Genomic DNA, 24,083 nt, shown 5'->3' with positions numbered 1-24,083 from the left:
CAATGAGAGTTTCATGTAATACTGACAATTCAGATTACCTTCTGCATTTAACAGTTGATTATCACTATTTTTCAGAATTTCATAGCAGACTTTTCAGCTACAAGCAGTGAAGAAGTATTTCAAGGAAACGAAAACACACGATTACTGAATCAAGTAGTGAGCGAGCACTTTCTGAGGCAAGGAATGTTAGATATTGCTGAAGAACTGATCATTGTAAGTTTCACATTTTTATTAGAGTATGATATTTAGAAAATGTTTTCCCAGTAAAATTAAGGCCAGATTTTTCATTTGATAGGATAGAATTATTTAAAATTATTTATTGCTAGAATAAAATAAAATTTATTGTTTATAATGAATGTCAGTATTAAATTCAGTTTATATATAAATTGAATGAGAGAATTTTTTTTGATAAAACTTCCCTTTGTTATAAATTGTTTCTACCTCTTCCCAATTTGGAGTTAGCATTTGGCCAAGTGATGCAGGAATGCACGGTTTTAATAGCATTAGCCATAAAAATAAAATAAATATCTACTTCCTTTGTAACTCCTTCTAATAATTTGACCCAACATCTTTTAACCTGGTGGTAAGGGTAGGTCACCTGATGATGACCCTCAAAAAGAACATTATTAGGTGTATGAAATCTGATATGTGCATGCACATTTCAGATTTCATACACCTGACTTAACAGTCTTTTAAAATAGAACACTAAGAGATTGATGTTTCTAATCTGTCTAAATTTTTTTTTTTTTTTTCCAGTTTTTTCTTTGAAAATAAAAGGTGTAAAACACATAGGATGTTTTTAATTTTTTATTAAAACTTAAAAAGTACATACAATGAGTACTTGAAATCCATTAAGAAAAGATGAAATATTGGTTTAAGAAGAATTCAAAAAACCCAAAGCATTTTCCAAAAATTAAAAATAAATTTTGGTGCCACCACTGCCATGTTAAATTTATTCAAAAATTACTTCCAAACACTAGATGGAATTTTATTCTAATAGTTAATTACTCTCTGGCCAAAGGAAAATTTTTTGCATATCTGTTTTGCAGCTGTCCTTTTCTAACTTAAATTTATATTCTCTTTAATATATCATCTGAGAAAGAATAAAAAGGTCATTAGCCTTTAGTTTAATCAATCTTTTTAAAACCTTAACCATTTCAGTTAGGTCACCAAACACGGTGGCAGACAAAAAAAACTGCATCACTTGTGAATTTTGCAAATACAGGCATACCTCGAATAACGAATAGGATGCGTTCCACGAAATTACTTCGTTAAGCGAAACTTCGTTTTCAGAGGTAAAAATACTATGGCCAGAATAGGGATACGTTCCTACGTAAAGAAAATGAAAAGCTTTTTTTTTCGAACAAAGAAAAGTTTTATTGAATAAACAGTCAACTTACATACAAAGTGAAATCACATTTTAAAATATGAGTCTAAAGTTGATTGCTTATGCTTTTTTTCTCTTTCATTTAACAATTGCCTATACGGAGTTATTGCATTTAACACTGATCGCTTAACAATAAAACTTCTTCCTAAATCAGGATCATTTTCACTAAAAAAATTTAAAACGTTTTCAATGTCATTTAAGCACCTTTTTAAATCTTTGGTTATTAACACTTTTTCAGCAGGAACTTCTTTAACTTCGTCTTCATTATCTTTGTCTTCGTTGCTAACAAGGTTTTCTAAATCTTCCACTGAAAAACCATCATCTTCTGCATTCAATAAATTTCTAACATCCTCTTCATCGACATTTTCGAAACCTGTTGATTGAACCATCTGGATAACTTCATTTCTAATTTCTTGGATGTTATTTTCTTCTTCTAGTACAACTTCTGGCCATATTTTGCGCCAAACTCCATTTAAGCATTTCTTAGTGACTTCTTTCCAAGAACTATCAATGTTTTCAATTGTGTTTTTAATGGTGCAGTTTTTCCAAAAAGTTTTAACTGTCATTTCCTCTTTATCCTCTAGTTCAGTTAAATTGCTTAATGTTCGACGCAGATAATAAGCTTTAAATGATGCTATTACTCCCTGATCCAGTGATTGAATCAGGGAAGTTGTGTTTGCTGGAAGAAACACAACTTTGACAGGAATGCATGTGTCCAACGTGTTAAGATCAGTAGGATGTCCCGGAGCATTGTCTAACAACAAAAGAGCTTTTTCTTCAAAGTTGTTTTTTTGACAATACCATTTTACTTCAGGACAAAAGTGGTTAACAAACCAATCAGTAAATAACTCCTTGGTAACCCACGCTTTTCTATTTGCTTTCCATATTACAGGTAAATTCATTTTTATGTTACCTTTTAACGCCCTCGGATTTTCTGAATGGTAAACTAATAACAATTTTAATTTATAATCGCCAGAGGCATTTGATCCAAAGAGTAACGTTAAACAGTCATTGGCTGCTTTGAACCCAGCAGCTGATTTTTCTTCAATAGAAATGAACCTTTTTGTTGGTAGCCGTTTCCAGAACAAACCGCTTTCGTCAACACTGAACACCAAATTTGGTGGAAAATTTTCACGTTCAATTATTTCCTTTAATTTTTCCTGGAAACTTATTTGCAGCTTCTCCTGTTAATTTTACACTATGAATCCTGGCCCGTTTTTTTAAATTTCTCGAACCAACCACGAGAAGCCCTAAAGGTTTCCGCAATTTCTTCAGTTTGTTTAGATTTCAGGTGATTAAACTGGAATATTTTTTTTATGTTAAATGGGGCTTGAAATTGTGGACTTCGTTATATCGAAGCTTCGTTATCAGAGGTAACGTTAACCGAGGTATGCCTGTAATGTGTTTTGCGCTGCATTGTGGGTTGCAGAAATTTTCGAAATGCATTTTTTAGATGGGATATATATCTCTGTGAATGAAATCCAATAAAAAGACTCCACCCGATATATCTAATTGCCATAAATATCTTCCCAAAAGGTAAAATGCATAATTAACGGAAATATGAGAAATCATGCAAATGGCAATCATGACAATCAAACATACATTTTATTGCATTTACATGTACAAACTGAAATGACAAGTTAATGTAATAGTATTATGTACTGTAAATCAGCAAAATATGTCCTCAATATTTCATTGTTCCTCCTCGAGCTGCAATTACAGCCTTGCAACGATCTGGCATAGAGTTAATCAACTTCTGGATATACGGTTGCCCAATTTTGTGATACCACACCCTTATAGTGCTTTCCTGCAGCTGAATCTTACTTGTTGGCTTCTTCTGAGCAATTTTAGATGGCATTATGTACCAGCAATTTTCAATAGGCTTCAAATCTGGTCTGTTGCCGGGCCAGTCGAACACTGTAATGCCAACATTTCTGAGGTATGACTGCACCTTAAGGGAGAAAAACAAGGGAAAACATTGATGTAAGTGTTTTAAGCCTTGTGAGACAAGATGACAAATTCATCATTAAATCTAAATAGCATAAAACTTACCAATTTTGCTGTGTGGCAAGGTGCTGAGTCCTGTTGAAAAATGCAGGTTTGAATATCTGTATGGTGACCCTGAATAATGGGTTTCAGGCACTCCTCCAAGATAGCAGTCTAGGTTTCTGCATTCACCATTCCGTTAAACTTAATTCGCCCCACCCCTTTGCCTGTTATGCATTCCCCAGACCATCTGACCTGCAGGGAACTTTACAGTCAGTGTTATGCAGTCAGGATGGTATGCCTTCGATTTTCGTCTTCTGACATATTGCTTCCCATCCGAACTATGCAAGTTGAATTTTGATTCGTCCGAAAAGATGATGGTGTCCCATTGCTCTTTTGTCCAAGAAACATGCATTTTAGCTCAAGCAAGTCACTTCTTCTTCATTTGTTGGTTCAACAAAGGCTTCTTCTTCTTGGGCCAATAGGCAGACCACATTCCGAAAGCCTGTCTTTGAATAGTTCATGCACTTGTTTCAACACCAGAGGCCATCTCAAAGTCCAGTTTTAGATCAGGAGCACTAGGCATGGCGATTACGAAGGCATAGCCATTTCAAATATCAATCTTGGGAAGGCGTAGTCACTCTATTTCGGCCTGATCCAGCTCTTCTCTTCACATCACCGGTTTCATGCTGTAATTTCAGCACCCAGGATACTGTTGACTGGTGGCAGCCTATTTTATCAGTGATATCACACGTAGAAAGCCCTTCCTTGGGACAGAGCAACAGCAGCACTTTTTTTTTCTTGGTGTCAACTGAACATATGGAGCCATGCTTACACCTCTGCAAAACAGGATGCTAATGAGCGTGTTTATCCTTCCAATGCCATATTTATAGAAACAGCTGACGCAATACCTTGAAATTACTGTCTGATGCAATACCTTTGCTTTGCAACAAACAAAATTAGCATTAGCATTAGAAAGGGCACGTAATGCAAGAAAGCAAGCTTATGTAGCGACAGCCAAAAAAAAATCACCCATCCCCTCACTCCAAATGTTTGTCAAGTTCTGCCTTGAATCTATTTAAGCTATCAACTGCTACAACGACAGATGGAAATTTGTTCCAGCAATCAACCACCCACTGGCTAAAGGCAAACTTCTGCAAATCTATCCTACAACCGTCTTTCCTCAATTTGGATTTATGCCCTCTCAGGTGATTATTCTGAGCAAGAGGAAGAATCCCATCAGCATTGAGCATGCTCAAACCATTCGAGGCTTTATACACCTCAATGAGATCACCTCGCAGGAGCCTAGTCTCCGGACACTCTAATTTGCAAAACTTAAGCCTTTCTTCATAAGAGCAACCCTTTGTTCTGTTCACTAATCTTGTTGCCCTTCTCTGTACTCGTTCCAACAGCTCTACATCCTTCTTAAAATGAAGCCTCCAGACCTGTATACAGTACTCAAGGTGTGGCCTGACCATTGCCTTATACAAGGGGATAATCCTCTCCTTATCACTGCTAGAAAAATTCCTGTATATCTTTGACAAGACACCATGAGCTACTTTTGCAGACTGTCTGCACTGCTCAGAAAACTTCATATCTGCCTGCGCAATTACCGTCAGGTCCTTTTCATTCTCTACCACTGTCAGTGTGGTACCACAGAGTTGAGATGTTATTCTGGGATTACTGCTTCCCATATGTAGTACTTTACATATGTCAATGTTAAACTTCATTTGCCACCTCTCAGCCCATCTGCTCACTTTTCTAGATCCTGTTGCAGCAGTGTACTGTCATTAGTGTCATTAACAACCCTGCCAACCTTTGTATCGTCTGCAAACTTGGACATTAAGCTTGATATACCATCATCAATATCATTTATAAATACAGGAAACCACAATGGACCCAACACTGAACCTTGAGGGACTCCACTAATAACATTAGTCCACTAAGAGCAGTGTCCATTGATTACCACTCTCTGTCTTCTCCCACTCAACCATCCCTTTATCGGCGCCTCTGTAGCCAAGTGGGCAGGAGCAACAGTGTGTAGCACACGCTTATTGATTAGACTGGGGTTCGAGCTCATGACCATCAAATACGGAGATGCGGAAAGGTCAGGGAACGATCACTGCATATCCCCGGAGCAATATGGCCTTAGTTGCTAATGCTCCTAAAAACCAAATAACAAGCAACAAACAAACAAACATCCCTTTATCCATAGCAGCTCTAGCCAGACACTGTAATTTGCAAAACGTAAGCCTTTCTTCGTAAGAGCAACCCTTTGTTCTGTTCACTAATCTTGTTGCCCTTCTCTGTACTCGTTCCAACCTCTCTACATCCTTCTTAAAATGAAGCCTCCAGACCTGTATATGGTACTCAAGGTGTGGATAAAGACACTAATGAGTGTCTTTATCCATAGCAGCTTTATCCACACTGCTCCAATTTGTGCAGCAGTCTTCCATGTGCAACAATATCAAAGGCCTTTCTAAGATCCAAATATATGTGATATCAAAGTTATTCTTTGCATCCAGTTCCTTTGTGACTACATCATAGTATCCAATCAAATTAGTCAGAAAAGACTTCCCCTCAACAAACCCATGCTGTGTCGGAGCTATAACTGAAGTCTTTTTCTGGATGATCTTGCAATGCTTCTTTAACCAGTGCCTCCATTAATTTTCCTGGAACAGAAGTTAAACTCACAGGTCTATAATTACTTGTGTCAGCCTTTGATCCTCCTTTGTGGATTTGGGTCACATTTGAACATCTCTAGTCCATGGGTACCTCCCCTGAGTCCAGGGAAGCTCTCATAATTATGGCTAAGGGTTTGCTTACTTCCTTTGCCACCTCCTTTAATATAACTGAATAGATTCCATCCACCCCAGATGCCTTTCTTATGTTTATCTTCAACAATTTCTCCTCCACTTTACCCTCAGTTATTACAAGATTACCTTACTGCTAGAGTTGAATACACCTCTGGCATTCCCCTCCCTGAATAACTCCTCATGCGTGAATGTAGATGCAAAAAATTAGCTACCTGAGCAGGATCATCAACAGTTCAACCATTGATATCAAGTGGACCAATCTGATACATCCCCTTCCTTCTAGAGTTTACATAAGTAAAGAACTCTTTGCTGTTTTTCTTGGAAATCTTTGCCAAAGATTTCTCATAATCTGCCTTTGCTTGCCTAACCTCTTTTGTAAATTGGTTACAGACCAGCTTATATCTCTCATGGCCGACCGGGCTAGCCGGGAGGGTAAAGTGCCTGCCTGGTCTCAGGTTCGAATCCCGCCTCGGGCTTGGATCAAAGTACTGCAAAAACCTTGGAAGGGGCATTATGGCCACAGAAGCCAATGCGCCAACAACTACCAAAAAAAAATATCTCTCATAGGCTTCTGTGTCACATATTAATTTATATGTATCCCATGCATTTTTCTTCTCTGGCAAATGTCTAATTAGTTCATCTGACATCCATTAAGCCTAAATCTTGAACAATATTTCTTTGTTGGTATGAAAAGCCTAGTACCTTCCAAGATTAATTCTTTGAATGCGTCCCATTTTGAATTTGCTGTTGGTAACATCATCAGTTGGTCGCACCATATAGAATTTAAATACCATCTCAGACCACCGTAGTCACCTTTACGAAAGAAAAAACCCTTCCCTTTACCCATGATGGTAGTTACCTCTCTGAGTAAATCCCACTTCAGTACACTGTGATCACTGCCACCTAGTGGTTCCTTTATCTGCAGATTCTTAATGCATGAAAAATCAATACTGATAATCAGATCAAGAGTATTACTCCCTCTAGTTTCCTCCCGAACATACTGCTGTAGAAAACAATCATCCAATAAATCTACAAAAGCCTTGCTAGTGTGTGAGTGACCAACCGACAAATTCCAGTTAATATCTGGGAAATTAAAATCCTCCATTATAAAACAATCTGATTTACTGGCCCACTCTTTTTCTCTGTACAGTTGTTTATTATATTCATCAGAGTCATTAGGCCTACAACACACTCCTACTCTCAATTTTGCTTTCCCAGTGCTTTCCCAGTGCAGTGTCGAGTCACACCAAACTGACTCGACACTGCACTGTCCAGCCATGTCGACTGGCTGTACTTCCTTGGATTTTATGTGTTTCTTAACCAATTGTATAACCCCTCCCTTTCTATCCTGTCTATCCTTCCTGTACATATTGTAATCCCCAAATTCCAGTTCTGCATTCCTTATATCTGTGTGACACCACATCTCTGTTATCCCAACAATATCTGCCTTTGATGTTTTGACTAGCACTTGAAGCTCATTGAGTTTATTAACTATACTCCTAGCATTGGTGTACATGCAAGTATATATTCACCTGTTTCTACTTCTAGTTACCCTAACACAGCCCATGTATTTACTTGTTCCACTGTGACTCCCAGCAGTCCTGGAAATCCCCATTGCCTTGCTTCCCAGGCTGCTGCTCAATTGCATTTCAATAGAAGTAGTGCAAGAATCACTTTTACCTCTGCCAGTATCTACTGTTAATCTATTAGTCCGTGTATCCCCCCAAGCTAGCAGTTTTCCGACCCATCGAACTCTGCCTCGATAGCATCAGCAAATATTCTTGCACCCTTTCTATTTAAGTGTATCTCATCCCTGTAGAAGCAGTCTCTCCAGTTAACAAGCACAGACCAGGCTGAGAAAAATTCTACCTCTTGAGCCTTGCACAATCTCTCCAGGGCAGAATTGATCAACAAGGCTCTCATGGTATACTCCCTCCTGTTGTGTCTGGGCAGAATTTCAGAGACTTTCAAATTCAACCCTAACTCACGGCTTTTTTTCAGCATTGGTTAAGTAATTCCGCTGGTCTCCTTCTATTAATATCATTTGTGCCAACGTGTATAACAATATCACCCTTTGTACCCTTAAAATCTGCTCTACAACGTCATCAACCTTTGCCCCTGGCAGACATACCCTGGTCTTGTTCCATCTATCCTTTTTGCACAATACGTTCTCCGTTTCCCTCACAATAGAGTCACCTATAACAACTAGTTCCTTCGGGACCAGCGCATTCTGCCTTGGGGTTTGCCTCTCTGTTGCTTGATGTTGAAGTGCAAGCTCTGGCATTGATGTGGGCATCAGAGAGCTTGATGGGCCCCTCAATTTAAATCCTTCGAGGGCATCCACCCTGTCCTCGAACAGGGCATCCACCTGTTCAAGGACAACTGGAAATACTGGTGAATGCTTCCAGTTGAGTCAGAGAAATAGAATGGGCCAGTAAATCAGGTTTTTTGCTTTCATATAGTTGACTACAGTGAGGCCAACTGATGATGTTACCAACAGCAACTTCTAAATGAGAAGCATTCAAGGATTTAATCTTGTAAGCTACTACGCTTTTCATACCAACTAAGAAATACTGTTCAAGTTTTAGGTCTAAATGAATGTCAGATGAACGAAAGAGATTCGTGGCAGAGAAGAAAAATGCATGGGATGCATATAAATTATCAGGCGACACAGATGCCTATGGCAGATATAAGCTAGTCTGTAATCAAGTCACATAGGAGGTTAGGCAAGCAAAGGCAGATTACGAGAAATCTTTGGCAAAAGATGCAAAGAAAAGCAGCAAAGACTTCTTTACTTTTGCAAACTCTAGAAGGAAGGTGGGGGTGAATCAGATTGAAATCTTTGTGCCGAAGACAGCACATGAGGTTTTGTCAGTTATATACAGGAATAAGGAGGTGATTATTCCATTGCACAAGGCAATGGCCAGCCCACATGTTGAGTATTGCATACAGGTCTGGAGGCCTCATTTTAGGAAGGATGTAGAACTGCTGGACCACGTAAAGTGAAGGGCAATGAGATCGGTGAAGGAAACAAAGGAGTGCTCTTACCAAGAAATGCTTCAGTTCTGAAAATTGCTGCATCTGGAGACTAGGGCACCTGAGAGGGGATCTGATTGAGGTGTTTGAGGCTTCAAATGGATTGAGCAAGCTCAAAGTTTGTGGGATTCTTCCTCTTGCTCAGCTTACACACATGATGTGGCACAAATTCAAATTGAGAAAGGATGGTTGCAGAATAGATGTGCAGAATTTTGCCTTTAGCCAATGGTCGATTGCTGAAACAAACTTCCATCTCTTGTTGCAGAAGTGGATAGTTTGAATAAATTCAAAAAAGAACTAGATAAACTTTTGGAGGGGATGGATAAGTAAAATGGGAAGGGTTTTTTTTTTTTTTTTTTGGTTGATAATTTATAAGGGCATCCACCCTGTCCTTCAAGCTCTCATATAAGCCCATAACAATGTTGAGTTGCCGCCTGATTTCCTCACACTCCTTACATCGTGCACGCACACACAAAGACTGCTGTTAATGCTTTGCTGTTAATTCCCCTTGGCAATATCATGTCCTGTTCCTGATTGCTCCACAAACATCAAACAAGCAGTGCATTTCAATAGACTGTGATTCAGAGGACTACTGCCCTCCCCTCAGTTCTTCCCTGAGCCACAGCACTTCTACTAGTTTGAGCCTTTTGCTTTGCTGCTCTGGTCTGAGTCATGATTTCTATTCAAGTTCAATAAAATTCCAGTACAAAATATAACCCTAAACTTATATCCCAATGCAGTTATAACACTATATATATATGTATTTTGGTATCGAATGTTATCTCCGAGTTACATTATATGACTTTCTTATCCCCTGTCAACTTATATGTATTAATTTATTTATTTATTTATTTTTTTTTTTGATTTGGTAGTTGTTGGCGCATCGGCTTCTGTGGCCATATTGCACCTCCCAAGGTTTTTACAGTACTTTGATCCAAGCCCGAGGCGGGAATCGAACCCGCGACCTTTGGGTTGCCGGGCAGGTACTTTACCCACTCGGCTAGCCCGGTCGGCTATTAATTTATGATGTTACGTTTATAAAAACTAGGTCGCTATGTTTATTTAGTTAAAGTACAATTCAATTGACAATGAAATTTAATAAGATTAATAAATTTTACTGATTAATTGATACTACTATACTTGCTATCTAGTTTTCTGTTAGACCTTACACTGTCTAGTTCGTTGCACACGTTGTATCGTATAACAATGGTGGCAAGTTACGATCTGTTAACCTACAGATTATTTACTTTCCAAATCGCGCTATCTAAATTCAAAATAAACCCAGAGCTTGACTAGGTATATAAGCTACTTATAGAAATAATTTAATCTAACAATTAAGTCAATAAAGTGTCCAATTATAGTTAAAAACTTTGCATTCGCGGGAGCTGCAAAACCTGTTCAACACGTGGATTTGATACCCTTACCGATATTAAGTAATAACATACAAAATCTCTATCTAAATTCAAATTAAACTAAAGTATTGTTACTAGGAATATAAAGCAACTCTAAAAAATAAATTAATATGCCAATTTCAGCCGATAAAAAAGCAAAACTTCTCTATTTGCTGGAGCCCATAAAAACTTTGCCTGTTCACATGTACTCTTGCCCTCGGGAATGTTTGTAATCAAACAATATCTTATATGTTTCACTACAAATGTTGCCTTTTTTAAGGTGATGCGGGTTTTTTGATCACTACTGTAAATGCTTAGCTTCCATATACTGCAATTTACAGAGCTTCAGTTTTTCTTGGTGACAATATCTTTAGTGTTTTCAACTAACCTTGATGCTTTTCTCTGCTCCCATTAAAACAGATCTCCATTCTTCCTAAGATTTCCAGACCTGTATGCAGCATTCCAGATGTACTCTGTTTCTTTATGTAATATGATAATCATCTCATTTTCCTTCCTTGTAAAGTGGAATCAGCTTATGATAGTAAATGTTCCTAAAGGAAAAGTCATATACAATACCAAACAAATTTATAGCAATGTTCTATATTATCCAAAAATACATGTTTAATTTTTTTTTTTTTTTTTTTTTTTATGAACAATAGCTGGACATTATGAAATTATAACTGGACACATTTTTTGGGTTCAGAATGCAGCTCACACTGCTCAGAGAATGTTACCTTAGTGATTCCCATGAGTAGATACATTGGCTCCATACTTCCATGAAGAGATTTCATCAGAAACTTGATCCTTGTATATTGTTGTATGATGAAACAACTAACAGTGCCAGCAAAAAAAAAAATAAATAAATAAAGATTAATGCAAGGACTTGAAGTTTATAAAAACTAAACTAATATCAAGATTTATTTTCAAAGAAAATAGTTGCACCCAGTGCAACTATTTTCTTTTTTCCTCCAACTATTTCCTCTAAATTCATTGACAATAGTCTAGAAGTAAGGGCAAAAAAACTGCCTACCCCGTCAATAAAGGCTACTGTCCTTGTCAATCTCAATTATAAAAAATCCATGAGAGAACACAGAAGCAGTGTGAAAAATTAGTGGTTTTCTACCAGTGTTGTGCATTGAGCTGATGTCTGCTGATATGATCTAATGAAATGTTATAACTCAAATATTAATACACTCATAGCAAAAGCTGTACAGCTATGTAAATAAATTTTATAAATTGTGGATTTTATTTGGTGCTCAGCTGACTTTCAGTTGTGAATTCCTCTGACCAAAGCATGTTTCTGTATGGCTGTTTGAAAGTCTGCTGACTTCAAACAGAATTCATAGATAGCAAGTTTCCAGTTGAGTCTTTGGAAGCACTAAGTTAAATATTATTTGACTTCAACTGAAATATCATATTTGGAGAACCAATTTGTGATCCATTAATGCAGTTTGGTGAACAAGTTTGTTGAACCACACCGAAATGAATCAATTTTGCAAAAAAAACATTCACACATATAAAGTTTCCAGTACTTCTCAATATCATTGAAGGTAAATACAGAATGGTACATAAGTAACAAAATATTTTTGGCTGTAAATAACAACACTGTTTTGAATAATATATTTTAATTAATGCTAGTGCAATAAAATGGCATACATAAACTTGTAAAAACAAAAAATAAATTTTACAGTGTCTGTTCAATATGGCTTCTATGTTGGTCATTATAAAATTGTAGTATTTTAGGTACAGAGCAACAGACAGCAAGGCACAGTTTCTCAGAAATGTTCTCAAATTTTCTAACTATTGACTAATGAAGCTTCAGCAAAGACCTGTGTTTATTACTAAATACTTTATCCTTTAAGAATCTACACAAAAAGTAATTATAAGGTGTTAAATCCAGGGAGCGTAATGCCATACAATGAAACCCCGCCCCCATCCAATCCATAGATCTGGGAATGTTTTGTCTAAGAATTCACAAACAGTTTTGACTTAGTAAGCTGGTGCTCCGTCCTGCATAAAACAGTGCTGGAAATTGGTTTTGAATGGCATTAATGAAATGATTGTCTTTTGTCAGTCTAAGGTAGCTTTCTCCTGTCACAGTTTCCTTGAATAAAAAGGTCTGAAAACACCCATTCAAATGGGTGTTAATAAACACAGTTACTTTAAATGTGGCTTCATCAGTCCACAAAACATTGTCATGATATCTGGGATTTGTAACACTCGTGGCCAATAACCATTTGGCAAATTCCAATCTTCTATTGGGGTCATCCTCATTCAAACTTCGTAGCAAGATTTATCATCATGCGATGATGATGATGATAAACCTTGTATTTGAGTTACTTTGTGATTCTTTAGACATTAAAGAATTATAAATTATGATATTAATAATTATTTAAGCATTTTTCAGTATTTTAAGTTCCAAATTTAGTTTTTATTGAGATTTTTTTTCCGACTTCTTTCAGTATCCTCTTACAATTTCCAAATTGACAGATGTCTTTGAGATACCAGGCTTTGGTAGATTGTGCACTGTTCCCACTTCATTAAACTTCTCCAAAGTTTGCTTTATGGTGTTTATTTTGGGTGGTTTTATGTCCAAAAAAAACTTCTTGAACTGGCTTTCATTCTTCTCCATTGTAAGGCTCATAGTATTTTTCCTATGTTTCAATTATTTTGAAACAATAAATATTTTTCAAATAACTTACACATATTTACATCAACAGTTATTCAAAATAGCTTCCTTACTTATGGCCCACCCTATAAATGATGTTTTGCACATCAGTTCTGTCAATTTTAGTGATAGAACCTACCATGAACTATTATGAAAGAAGAAAGAATTGATATACTGTGGTCCTTGGTTGGGTAACTGAAACTAAAAGAAACAAAATTTAACTACTCATAATTAATGTAGGGAGTATTACTTACATATTAACTTTGATCTCAAATTAATTTGCAGTCTTTTTTTTTTTTTTTTTTTTTTCAACACATTGTAACAGGGTAAGCCAAATATTTTATAACCCACAAAAATATACAAAATTTGTCAGTTAATATTTCTTACTTGTAGGAAACTGGATTACAGATGGAACAAGATAAAAGAGAACCATTTTCAGAATTGAATAGAATACTTGATGCCTTAAAGAGGCGAGATTTGAGACCTGCCTTACTGTAAGTGTACTATTTAATTACAGTAGTATACATTAAAAAAATTCTGTCATAAATGTAATAATGGGAGTTATCAATTTCAATTTTAAAATGTATATTATTTCCCACATTTATTAGAAATAAACTTGTGGGAAATTTATATTTTTATTAATATTCATTTCTATCCCACCCATATATTTGATACTGATATCAACATTATGGACATAGTTCAGTTGCCCTAGTCCATGAGATCTAGATAAAATTCCCGATAGAAATTGTCAATTATATTGCAGTAGCCAAATGAAATAACAGAACACCTAATACTTACAGGTAATGCATACACCATACAACAATTAATTATGGTAACAGATATATATATATATATATATATAGATCATATTGTTGCACCCCATCAATCACAATGACTTAATCACAGACATTAGGATTGGAGGAGAACAGCAACATAATGGGTCCTTGGTTTTTGTAGCAATCAGTACACATATTGTAGTATGAATATATACAAATAGATAACTAAAATGCATTTAATATATGCCTGATAATGCAAATTATGTTTATTTAAGAATAGTGAATTTTAGTATTTATGCTTAATAATTTTCAATTATTTCATATAAGCATGTGGGTGAACAGTAATCGTTATGCATAAGTAATTTGCTATTCTTAAGTAAACAGAATTAAATTTTGTTTACTTATGAATAGCATGTTTACATATTGTGCTGTCAGACCTATATTAGCATTAGCATTAATAGAGGCATTAATAGATAGCATTAATGCAAGAAAGCAAGCTTGTACAGCATCAGTCAAAAAAAAAAAAAGCCCTTCCTGTTTCAACCATCCGTTCATTCCAAAAGTTTATCTAGTTTGGCCTTGAATTTATTTAAGCTATCAACTTCCACAATGACAGATGGAAAAGTTTGTTTCAGCAATCAATTACCCGATGGCTTGATTAGAATAGGATTCGAGCCCGTCACCACCAAATACGGAGGATGCGGAAAGGTCAGGGAATGACCACCGCATATTCCGGAGCAATATGGCCTTAGTTGCCAATGCTCCCAAAAAAAAAAAAAAAAAAAAACCCCGATGGCTAAAGGCAAATTTCCACACATCTGTTCTACAACTGTCTTTCCTCAATTTGAATTTATGCCCCCTCAGGTTCGTAATCTGAGCAAGAGGAAGAATCCCATCAGAATCAAGCGTACTCAAACCATTCGAGTCTTCATACACCTCAATCAGATCACCTTGCAGGTTTCTAGTCTCCAGATGCTGCAATTTTCAGAACTGAAGCCTTTCTTGGTAAGAGGACTCCTTTGTTTCCCTCACCAATCTTGTTGCCCTTCTCAGTACTCATTCTAGCAACTCTACATCCTTCCCAAAACAAGGCCTCCAAACCTTTAAGCAGTACTCAAGGCATGGCCTGACCATTGCCTTGAGTACAAAGGGATTCAAAGGGATAATCACCTCTTTTTCCCTACTAGCAAAATTCCTGTAAATCGACAATACCCCATAACCTGCTCTGGCAGCCTTTCTGCACTGCTCAGAAAACTTCATATCTAACTGCACAATTATCCCCAGGTGTTTTTAATTTTCTACCCCACTGAGTATAGTACCACGTAGCTAGTACATTTCTCTGGGGTTACTTCTACCCTTATGCAATACTTTGTTGTCAATGTTAAACTTCAGTTGCCACTTCTCAGCCTATCTGCCAAACCTTTCTAGATACTGTTGAAGTAGCATACTGTTGTTACTGTCATTAACAACCCTGCCAACCTTTGTGTCATCTGCAAACTTGGGCATTAGGCCTGATATACCTTCATCAGTATCATTGATATATATATACCAAACAACAATGGGCCCAACACCAAACCCTGGGGAACTCCACTAATAACATTGCTCCACGAAAAGCAGTGTCCATTGATTACCACTCTCGTCTTCTCCCATTCAACCATCCTTTTATCCATTGTAGCAATTTGCCCTTAATGCCATACTGCTCCAGTTTGTACAGTAGTCTTCCATGTGCAACAGTATCAAAAGCTTTCCTGAAATCCAAGTATATGATATCATAATTATTTTTTGCATCTAGTTCCCTTGTGACCACATCATAGTATCCAATCAAATTGGTTAGACAATATTTCTTGTTAACAAACCCTTGCTGTGTCTGAAGTATACTTGCCACCTTGTCTTGATGATCCCACATTACTCATCACAACGAAGACCAACCTAAACCTACAAACACCAAAGCAACCGAACAGATGGAAATAGAAAAAATAAACACATCTGAAGAACCAGTACTAGAAATTTTCACAGTAGAAGATGGACCGGCCAAACAAACCCAAAAAAGATAAGACAAAGTATAAGAATGCTCCATTTCGGAAGCAACACGAAAGCCCTAGGAAAACCAAATAACGGATCAGTTCATCCAGTGGAACTGTAGAGGACCACGAGCCAATTACGACAATGTCCAGTATCTAATAACACACCATACACCAATATGCTTTTGTCTACAAGAGATTTACCTTAGACAAAAAGACACTGGTTGATGAAGCTCTGAAGTATGTCACAGATACCTTAATACAAGCAGCCGAACAAACAATACCCACAACTTCAGTTCATTTTCTGTTGCACCCAAAATCCTAGTGGAACGAAGATTGCATGAAAACAAGAAGACAACAAAACAAAGCTTGGAATAAGTTCCGTAGATATCCTACAATGGATAATCTGATAAAATATAAATGAGCACTAGCTAGGTATACACAGAAACAAGCCAGAAAAACTTCCTGGATCCAGTTTACTTCCTCAATAAATAGAACAACAAACACAAATAATATGGAATAAAATAGGAAAAATGAATGGGAAGTATAAAAACCAACCGTCACTAGTATTACACTGGAATGGAGAAAGTATTACCGAACCATCAGAGATAGCTAATATATTAGGAGAAACGTTTGCTAAAGTATCGTCAAAACAATCCTACACTACAGAATTTTTTACCTATAAGGTAGAAAATTCTGTAGTGTATAAGTGAAAAAAACAGAATTAATTTTAATACCAAAAGGATTGAACCCTATAACCAACCAATTACAGTACATGAATTGTGCCAAGCAGTATCACAAACAAAACCAAGTGCAGTTGTACCAGACAATATACACTATGATATGCTTAAACACCTAAAGCAGAAAGAGGTAGAAAACCTCCTTCAACTGTACAACCGCATTTTTCTAGAAAACCAATATCCTGAAACATGGCATCATGCAATAGTATTAGCTTTCCAAAAACCCAATAAAGATCAGAAGGACCCAAACAGCTATTGACCGATAGCCCTCACTATCTGCTTAAGCAAAGTGCTAGAGAAGATAATTAACAAAAGATTAGTCTGGTATTTTGAGACAACTAACGTTCACCAGTATGCAATGTGGGTTTAGACATAATCGATCCACATTAGATCACCTTGTACAAATAGAAGCAGATATAAGAGATGCATTTATAACCTCAAAGCATATGGTTGCTGTATTTTTTGATATAGTAAAGGCCTATGACACAACATGGAGACACGGTATATTACAAGACATCCACGATGCAGGACTCAGAGGACATTTGCCACTATTCATCCAAAATTTCATGAAAAATAGAACATTTCAAGTTAGAGTACAAAACACAATGTCAGAATCATATAAACAAGAAGAAAGCGTTCCCGAAGGGTCTGTTCTGAGTGCCATACTATATTCTCCATAAAAATAAATAGCATCACAAAACAACTACCACCCACAGTGTCATATGCCCTATATGTAGATGACTTCAGTATTTCTTATTAAGCACAGAACATGGGAACAATAGAAAGACAATGCACAATTAACAACATCAGTCATTGGACCCAGAAAAACAGGTTTAGAATATCAAAACTTAAAACAGTCTGTGTACGTTTCTGTAGAAAACGAAATTTGCACCCTGAACCCGAACTAACATTGCAAGGTAACATAATACCAGTTAAACAAAGTGCAAAATTTCTTGGACTCATTCTAGACAACAAGTTTACCTTTGTAGAACATATAAAACAACTACGAATAAAATGTATGAAACAACTTAATATTCTTAGTCTTAACAACTTTGGGGGGCAGACCATTATACCCTGCTCAACCTTTACAAAGCACTAGTAAGGTCAAAAATAGATTATGGAGCACCGGTTTATGCATCGGCAAAAAAGAGCATCCTCAAATGGTAGATCTGATTCACCATAGTGCTATACGAATAGCAACAGGAGCTTTCCGCACATTCCCTACATACAGTCTCTATACAGAGGCTAATGAATCATCATTGTTCCTGAGGAGACAACAGTTGGCACTGCTGTATGCTTACAGGATAAGACCCATAAGAGAACATTCGACTTGGACAACTTTATTCTCATCAAATTGGGAAAACATATATAGAAACCGCAAAAGAGCAAATCAGACTACAAGAGCTACTGAAAACACATGATCTCAAAATAGATAATGTTGCAAATCTAGAAGGACATATAATTCCACCATGGATAAACCATCCCACAGCTTATGAACTCTTCACACAAAACTGGAATAAAAATACTTTACCAGACATCAACTTTCAACCACTGCATGCAGCACATAGAATGCAATATCCCAATCACATACCAATATATACCAGATGGATCGAAATCAGAGAACCATGTAGGAGCATCAGCAGTATTCCCAGACGTTACACTGTCACACCAACTCCCAAAAGAATTCAGTGTCTACACTGCAGAATTAGTAGCAGTTCAGATAGCCCTGGAGCATTTTAGAACCACCTACCACTTGAGAACAGTAATATACTCTGATTCATTAAGTGTAATCCAAGCCATACAAAACACAAGCAATATAACCCATCCAGTACTCTGGCAAATTAAACAGATACTAACAGACTTCACAAAGGAAAAACAAAAGATACTTTTCTGCTCGATACCAGGACACAAAGGGATAAAAGAAAATGAAGAAGCGGACAGAATTGCAAAATCAACCACTAACCTCCAAGAACAATATTTCGCAGTTCCATGTAAGGACTGCAAGCCAATAATAAAAAATCGCTGTCTAACCCAATGGCAAGAACTCTAACAAAAACAAACATGGAATAAATTATATGAAATAAAACCAAGAGTATAGAACATAGGCATTATACAAATAGTTATCTATTACGTGCAGAAGAACCCCAGGATTCCAAGTATGCAATACTATCCGAACAGTTAAACATATACTTACAGAATGCCCAACACATGAAAATGATCGACAACAAATTTTTTCATCATTATATAAAGGAAACCAAAACATCACCCTTAAAGATCTTTTAGGTGACAAGGAACACACATCAGATATTTTTAGATTCATACAAACAAAATCAATGTATACCATCTCTGTAAATAATAATATAATACCACAGAAATATTTAACCTTCTTACATTTGAACAAGATTTATATACAGAGAACATACTATAACAAATGAACTGGCACACTAGGATCTCCAAAAGGAAACCAAAACATCACCCTTAAAGATCTTTTAGGTGACAAGGAACACATATCAGATATTTTTAGATTCATACAAACAAAATCAATATATACCATCTCTCTAAATAACAATATAATACCACAGAAATATTTAACCTTCTTACATTTGAACAAGATTTATATACAGAGAACATACTATAGCAAATGAACTGGCACACTAGGATCTCCAATGTCAATGCACCAATAAACACTAAAACAACAACAACCTACATTACTTTTTTTTAGCAGTGTCTCCATTATTTTCCCTGGAACAGAAGTTAAACTAACATGTCTGTAATTACTTGTGTCACCCATTGTTCCCCCTTTGTGAATTGGGACTACATTTGCACATCTCAAGTGTGTGTGGGGACCTCACCTGAGTCCAAGGATGCTCTCATAATTATGGCTAAGGGTTTGCTTACTTCCTTTGCCACCTCTTTTAATATAACTGGATAGATCCCATGCACCATTAACTTTTACATAATTTCTCTTCCACTTTGCTCTCAGTAATTGCAAAATCATTTAACTCCCTGTTACAGTTTAATAAGCTTCTGTCCTCAACTTCTCTACATAATCCCTCGTGTGAATGTAGATGTAAAATACTCATTCAGTTTGTCAGCTACCTAGGCAGGATAACCAACAGTCGAACCATCGATCTCAAGTGGACCAACCTGATTCATCCCCTTCCTTCTAGAGTTTATAAAATGATATCATTTTTTCTTTTACTGTACTCAGATTCTGCATATTTGCCGTCCCTGTATTTGACCTTCTTTCCAAAAATTGCCCTACCATATCTGAATACAGTGATATCTCTTTATTATTTATTTGGTAATTTATAATTTTTCGTATATTGTTTTCTTCCATAGTCCCATTTCATTATTGCACTAGGTTTTTAAAATTCATTCACTTTTTCACTACTACTTTACTTCCTTTAAACCTCTTTTAGTTCAAGCACTCTGTGTACTTCTCTTTTCCATCTTTTCAGACTCTATACTTATGTTACAAACTGCACATTTTTATATACTTTTGCTTCCTTTACTGCTGCCTGGACATTTTGGAGCATTTGACATATGATCCCTTTCATAAAATTTCCCTATTTTTCTCTCACCACTTTGTTTGCTTCTAGACAATATAATATTACTACTATATATATATATACAGTGGATTCCTGTTAATCTTGCAGCTGTTTATTTGGGGCAAATCTTAAAAAACAGAACCCAATCGAGAAAATAGCCAGGGTTTACTTTGCTTAATTGGGGCAACATGCTGTTTAATCGGGGCAGGAGACCGCAGCACTGGAGATCACCTCCAGTCGGAGGTCACAACCATAAAACGATTTCTGGAGGTCACAACCATAAAACAATAAAAACAATTAGCGGTCACCTGTTTATTGGGCTTTTCTGTTAGTGCAATCTATCATAAACGGATAGTAAACTCGATCTTACTGAATTTGCGATAATACCGACAGCTGGAATTCTGTGGGTTATTATGGTAAAATGTGTTTACACTTCCATGAAATCTTGAATCATATAAAAAAATTAATTTTCAGATCTTCTCTTCATTCCTATTTTTAAAGCTTTGTAACTCGTTACTCCGTTCTGACTTGTGTGTATCGTGTTACTTGCAATTTGCGTGTGCCGTGTCCTTTGTTATTGATTGCTTATCTTGTTACTGTTTTAAATTTTAACCCCCACCCACAAATGTCAGTGAACAGAAATGTCAACTAGTTAGTTATGTACATATTACAGTACGTATTAATTATTCCGATTATCACGTATATTCTTTCGATTTTAGGCTATTATTTAATTTTTTAATTGGTAAGGTAATAAAGGGCAAATTTGTGCTTAATATATATCTTTACTTTTATAGCCTGTGGATAATATTCCTCCTATTTTCGCTAATTAGAATCGCTGTTTAATAGAATTAAAATTCAATACACAAACGTGATCACAATGACTGCCGCTTACTACACATCATCGTATAGTGAACAGTACTTTACTATGGTAACTCCATCATAACATGATTCGATTGTACAGTGAACCAATTGTAAAGGGGGGGGTACATTGTATTTTTAACTATTTACGTAAAACTTCGGATAATTGGGGCAGCCGCTTAATCGGGCCAAAATGCACTAGTCCCGATGTGTCCCAATTAACTGGAATCGACTGTATATATATATATATATATATATATTCACTGAAACCATTTCATCAAAAAAGGATAAAGCGGTATTCAGTTGATGAAATGGTTTTAGTGAATGAAAGATTAATAAATCAGGTATGACAGATGCACCTAAAAGTGCAAAGCAGCATTAAAGGATGCAAGAGTATATATAAGTTTGTATTAATATATTGAATAAAGTATGCATAAATGGATGTGAAAGTTACACAAAGTGCCAGTAACTAGAAGGGTGAGGAAAGTAGAAAAAGTGTAGTAGATTTGTGAAAGGTGAAAGAATGTTAATATCCTAAAGGTTATAATAAATTAGGAAAATTATGGGCTGAATTACCAAGCCAATAGAAAGTGGAAGAACTGTAAAGTAAAATTAGTCCATCAAAATACTAGTAAAATAAAATGCAAATAAAATGAAAAAATAAATAAATAAAATGAAAGTGGTATAGCTGTCATCAGATATGGGGGGATCATGTATCAATATTTATTTCAGCTGACATCAGATCAATCATATTTGCCTTACCTATATTCTTCCATTTTCTAAATATTTTCCCCTCATATCTGATGACAGCTATATTACTTCCTTTTTTTTTTTTTTTTTAATTGCTTTTTATTTTTATTTTACTGTATTTTGATGTACTAATTTTACCTTACAGTTCTTCCACTTTCTATTGGCTTGGTAATTCAGCCCATAATTTTCTTAATTCATCATAACCTTTAGGATATTAACATTCTTTCACCTTTCACAAATCTACTACACTTCTTTTTCTACTTTCCTCACCCTTCTAGTTACTGGCACTTTGTGTAACTTTCACATCCATTTATGCATGCTTTATTCAATATATTAATACAAACTTACATATATATATATATATATATATGTTACTATATTGTTAATCATTGTATTTATGTACATACTATATGTATGTACTTGTGCATTCCATAGTTTAAATTGGTTCTTGTATTATAATTAATATTCTTTTCTATCCTGATGGAGTTGAGCTAGCTTTCAGGGCAGTGCTACCTAAGGCAACACGTGTCCATTCTTTTCTATCTCATCTCTATGTTTAACAACACACACACGCACACTTTGTCCTCTCAGAAGCATTTGGATGCTAATAATGTTAAGTAAATTGGATTTTTATTAAAGAAAATGATAATATACGGGCTTGTTATTTTCCTGAATGACAACATTTATACTTACATAAAAGATTTTTGACCAGTTCATTTTAGCTAGAATTTGATGACATTCTTTTGTCAGTGCAGTCGCCATCACAATAGCGAGTGACATCAAGACAGCTGAGCCAGTTGCAGAACCTTACTTTCTTCAAATGGGGTTCATACCAGGCTAGCTGTATGGGAAGAGAATCAAGACAGCTGAGCCAGTGACATCAAGACAGCTGAGCCAGTTGCAAAACCTTACTTTCTTCAAATGGGGTTCATACCAGGCTAGCTGTATGGGAAGAGAATCATCATTGTGCTGAAATACAAAAAGCTTGCTGCATAAAATTAGCAGAGTGTAGGTACCATGAAGTTGTCAAAAATGTTGTCAAGGGTTTCAGTGCTGCAATCAACAACCCTAATTCAAACCATGAGAAGCATGGCATACCATGATAATTCCTTATCTGAACTTCATTGTTTGGATAATCCACTGCTTTAGGCCATATTCTTCAGTTTTTTTTCCCCACAACTAGACTTTACATCAAACCTGACTATTGTGTAGGATGACTTGTTCACCATATAGGACCTCTTTCATTTGTTCAGATAAACAGATAAGTCATCTGCAGCTGGGCTCCACTTTCTGCCAATTTCTTTACTTGATTAACTATTTTTATTAACTGTGTTATTTTAGATCGTATGTATAGCTTAGCTTAATTTTCAGCACTCACCTCATAGTAATCCGCTTAGCTGGTGGAGACTTTTACCACATACATAGTGGTTATAGGATTCTAATAACTTACAGGGATTATGGGTTTAAAACTAATTTATGGGCTATAAAAAAATTTTTAAGAAGGAAAGTGCACCTTCCATTCTATGGTTGCCAAATTAAATTAAATTAGATGAAGAAAAATAGAAGCTAATAGTCGCGCACGAGCAACTTTCGAGATTCCTCGTCTTCAGTTAGCTATGGGGGGGGGGGGGGGAAGAGAGCGCTGCTTTGTGTTATATATGGGTTGGGTTCCCGAAATGCATTGCAGTGCACGTGGAAACTTAATACGTGCTAAATTCCAAATGGGGGAGAAATTGGCGGAATCTTTTTGTTTAACACGTTGAGTGATGTATGGTGCTTAAACCATTCGATAACGAGGGCTTCGTTTTCAAGGATTTTGTAGCTAGAATTTAATTTAACTACTGTGATGGCTGAATCGATGAGTGGGTTGTGATTTTGAGATTGGACGTGTTGTGTTAGTTCTGTACTTGCTGAATTAGTTTTGAAGCTATTAAAGTGGTAGTATGCACGCCTGTTGGAAATTTTTGATGTCCCGAATTTACTGTTGTACTGCCTATGTAACATGCTTGGCAATCTGATTGGCATCTGATCAAATATATAATGTTGTTGTAATCTTGTGTCTCGTACTCGTGTGTTGTCTTGTATGAATTGAATTTGGAACTT

General features: G+C 36.2%; 1 protein-coding gene across 2 annotated transcripts in view; it reads left to right on the top strand.

Moving 5' to 3' along the window:
• Sou (required for meiotic nuclear division 5 protein souji) overlaps positions 1-24,083 on the top strand; it is a 108,591-nt gene that overhangs the window by 28,294 nt on the left and 56,214 nt on the right. Inside the window, exons 3-5 of one of the 2 annotated variants that reach the window (XM_090377165.1) lie at positions 76-213; positions 13,678-13,778; positions 14,554-14,571. In XM_090377165.1, coding sequence (XP_090233291.1) covers positions 76-213; positions 13,678-13,778; positions 14,554-14,571 — 257 coding nt within the window. The remainder of the gene's footprint in view (positions 1-75; positions 214-13,677; positions 13,779-14,553; positions 14,572-24,083) is intronic. The other variant, XM_090377164.1, reaches the window with a different exon arrangement.

Source organism: Mastigoproctus giganteus, chromosome 7, assembly GCF_048544385.1.
Source record: "Mastigoproctus giganteus isolate SK-2022 chromosome 7, ASM4854438v1, whole genome shotgun sequence".
Lineage (NCBI taxonomy): Eukaryota > Metazoa > Arthropoda > Arachnida > Uropygi > Thelyphonidae > Mastigoproctus > Mastigoproctus giganteus.
Note: the sequence above shows the minus strand (reverse complement) of the source record. Positions and strands in the feature narration are given on the sequence as shown.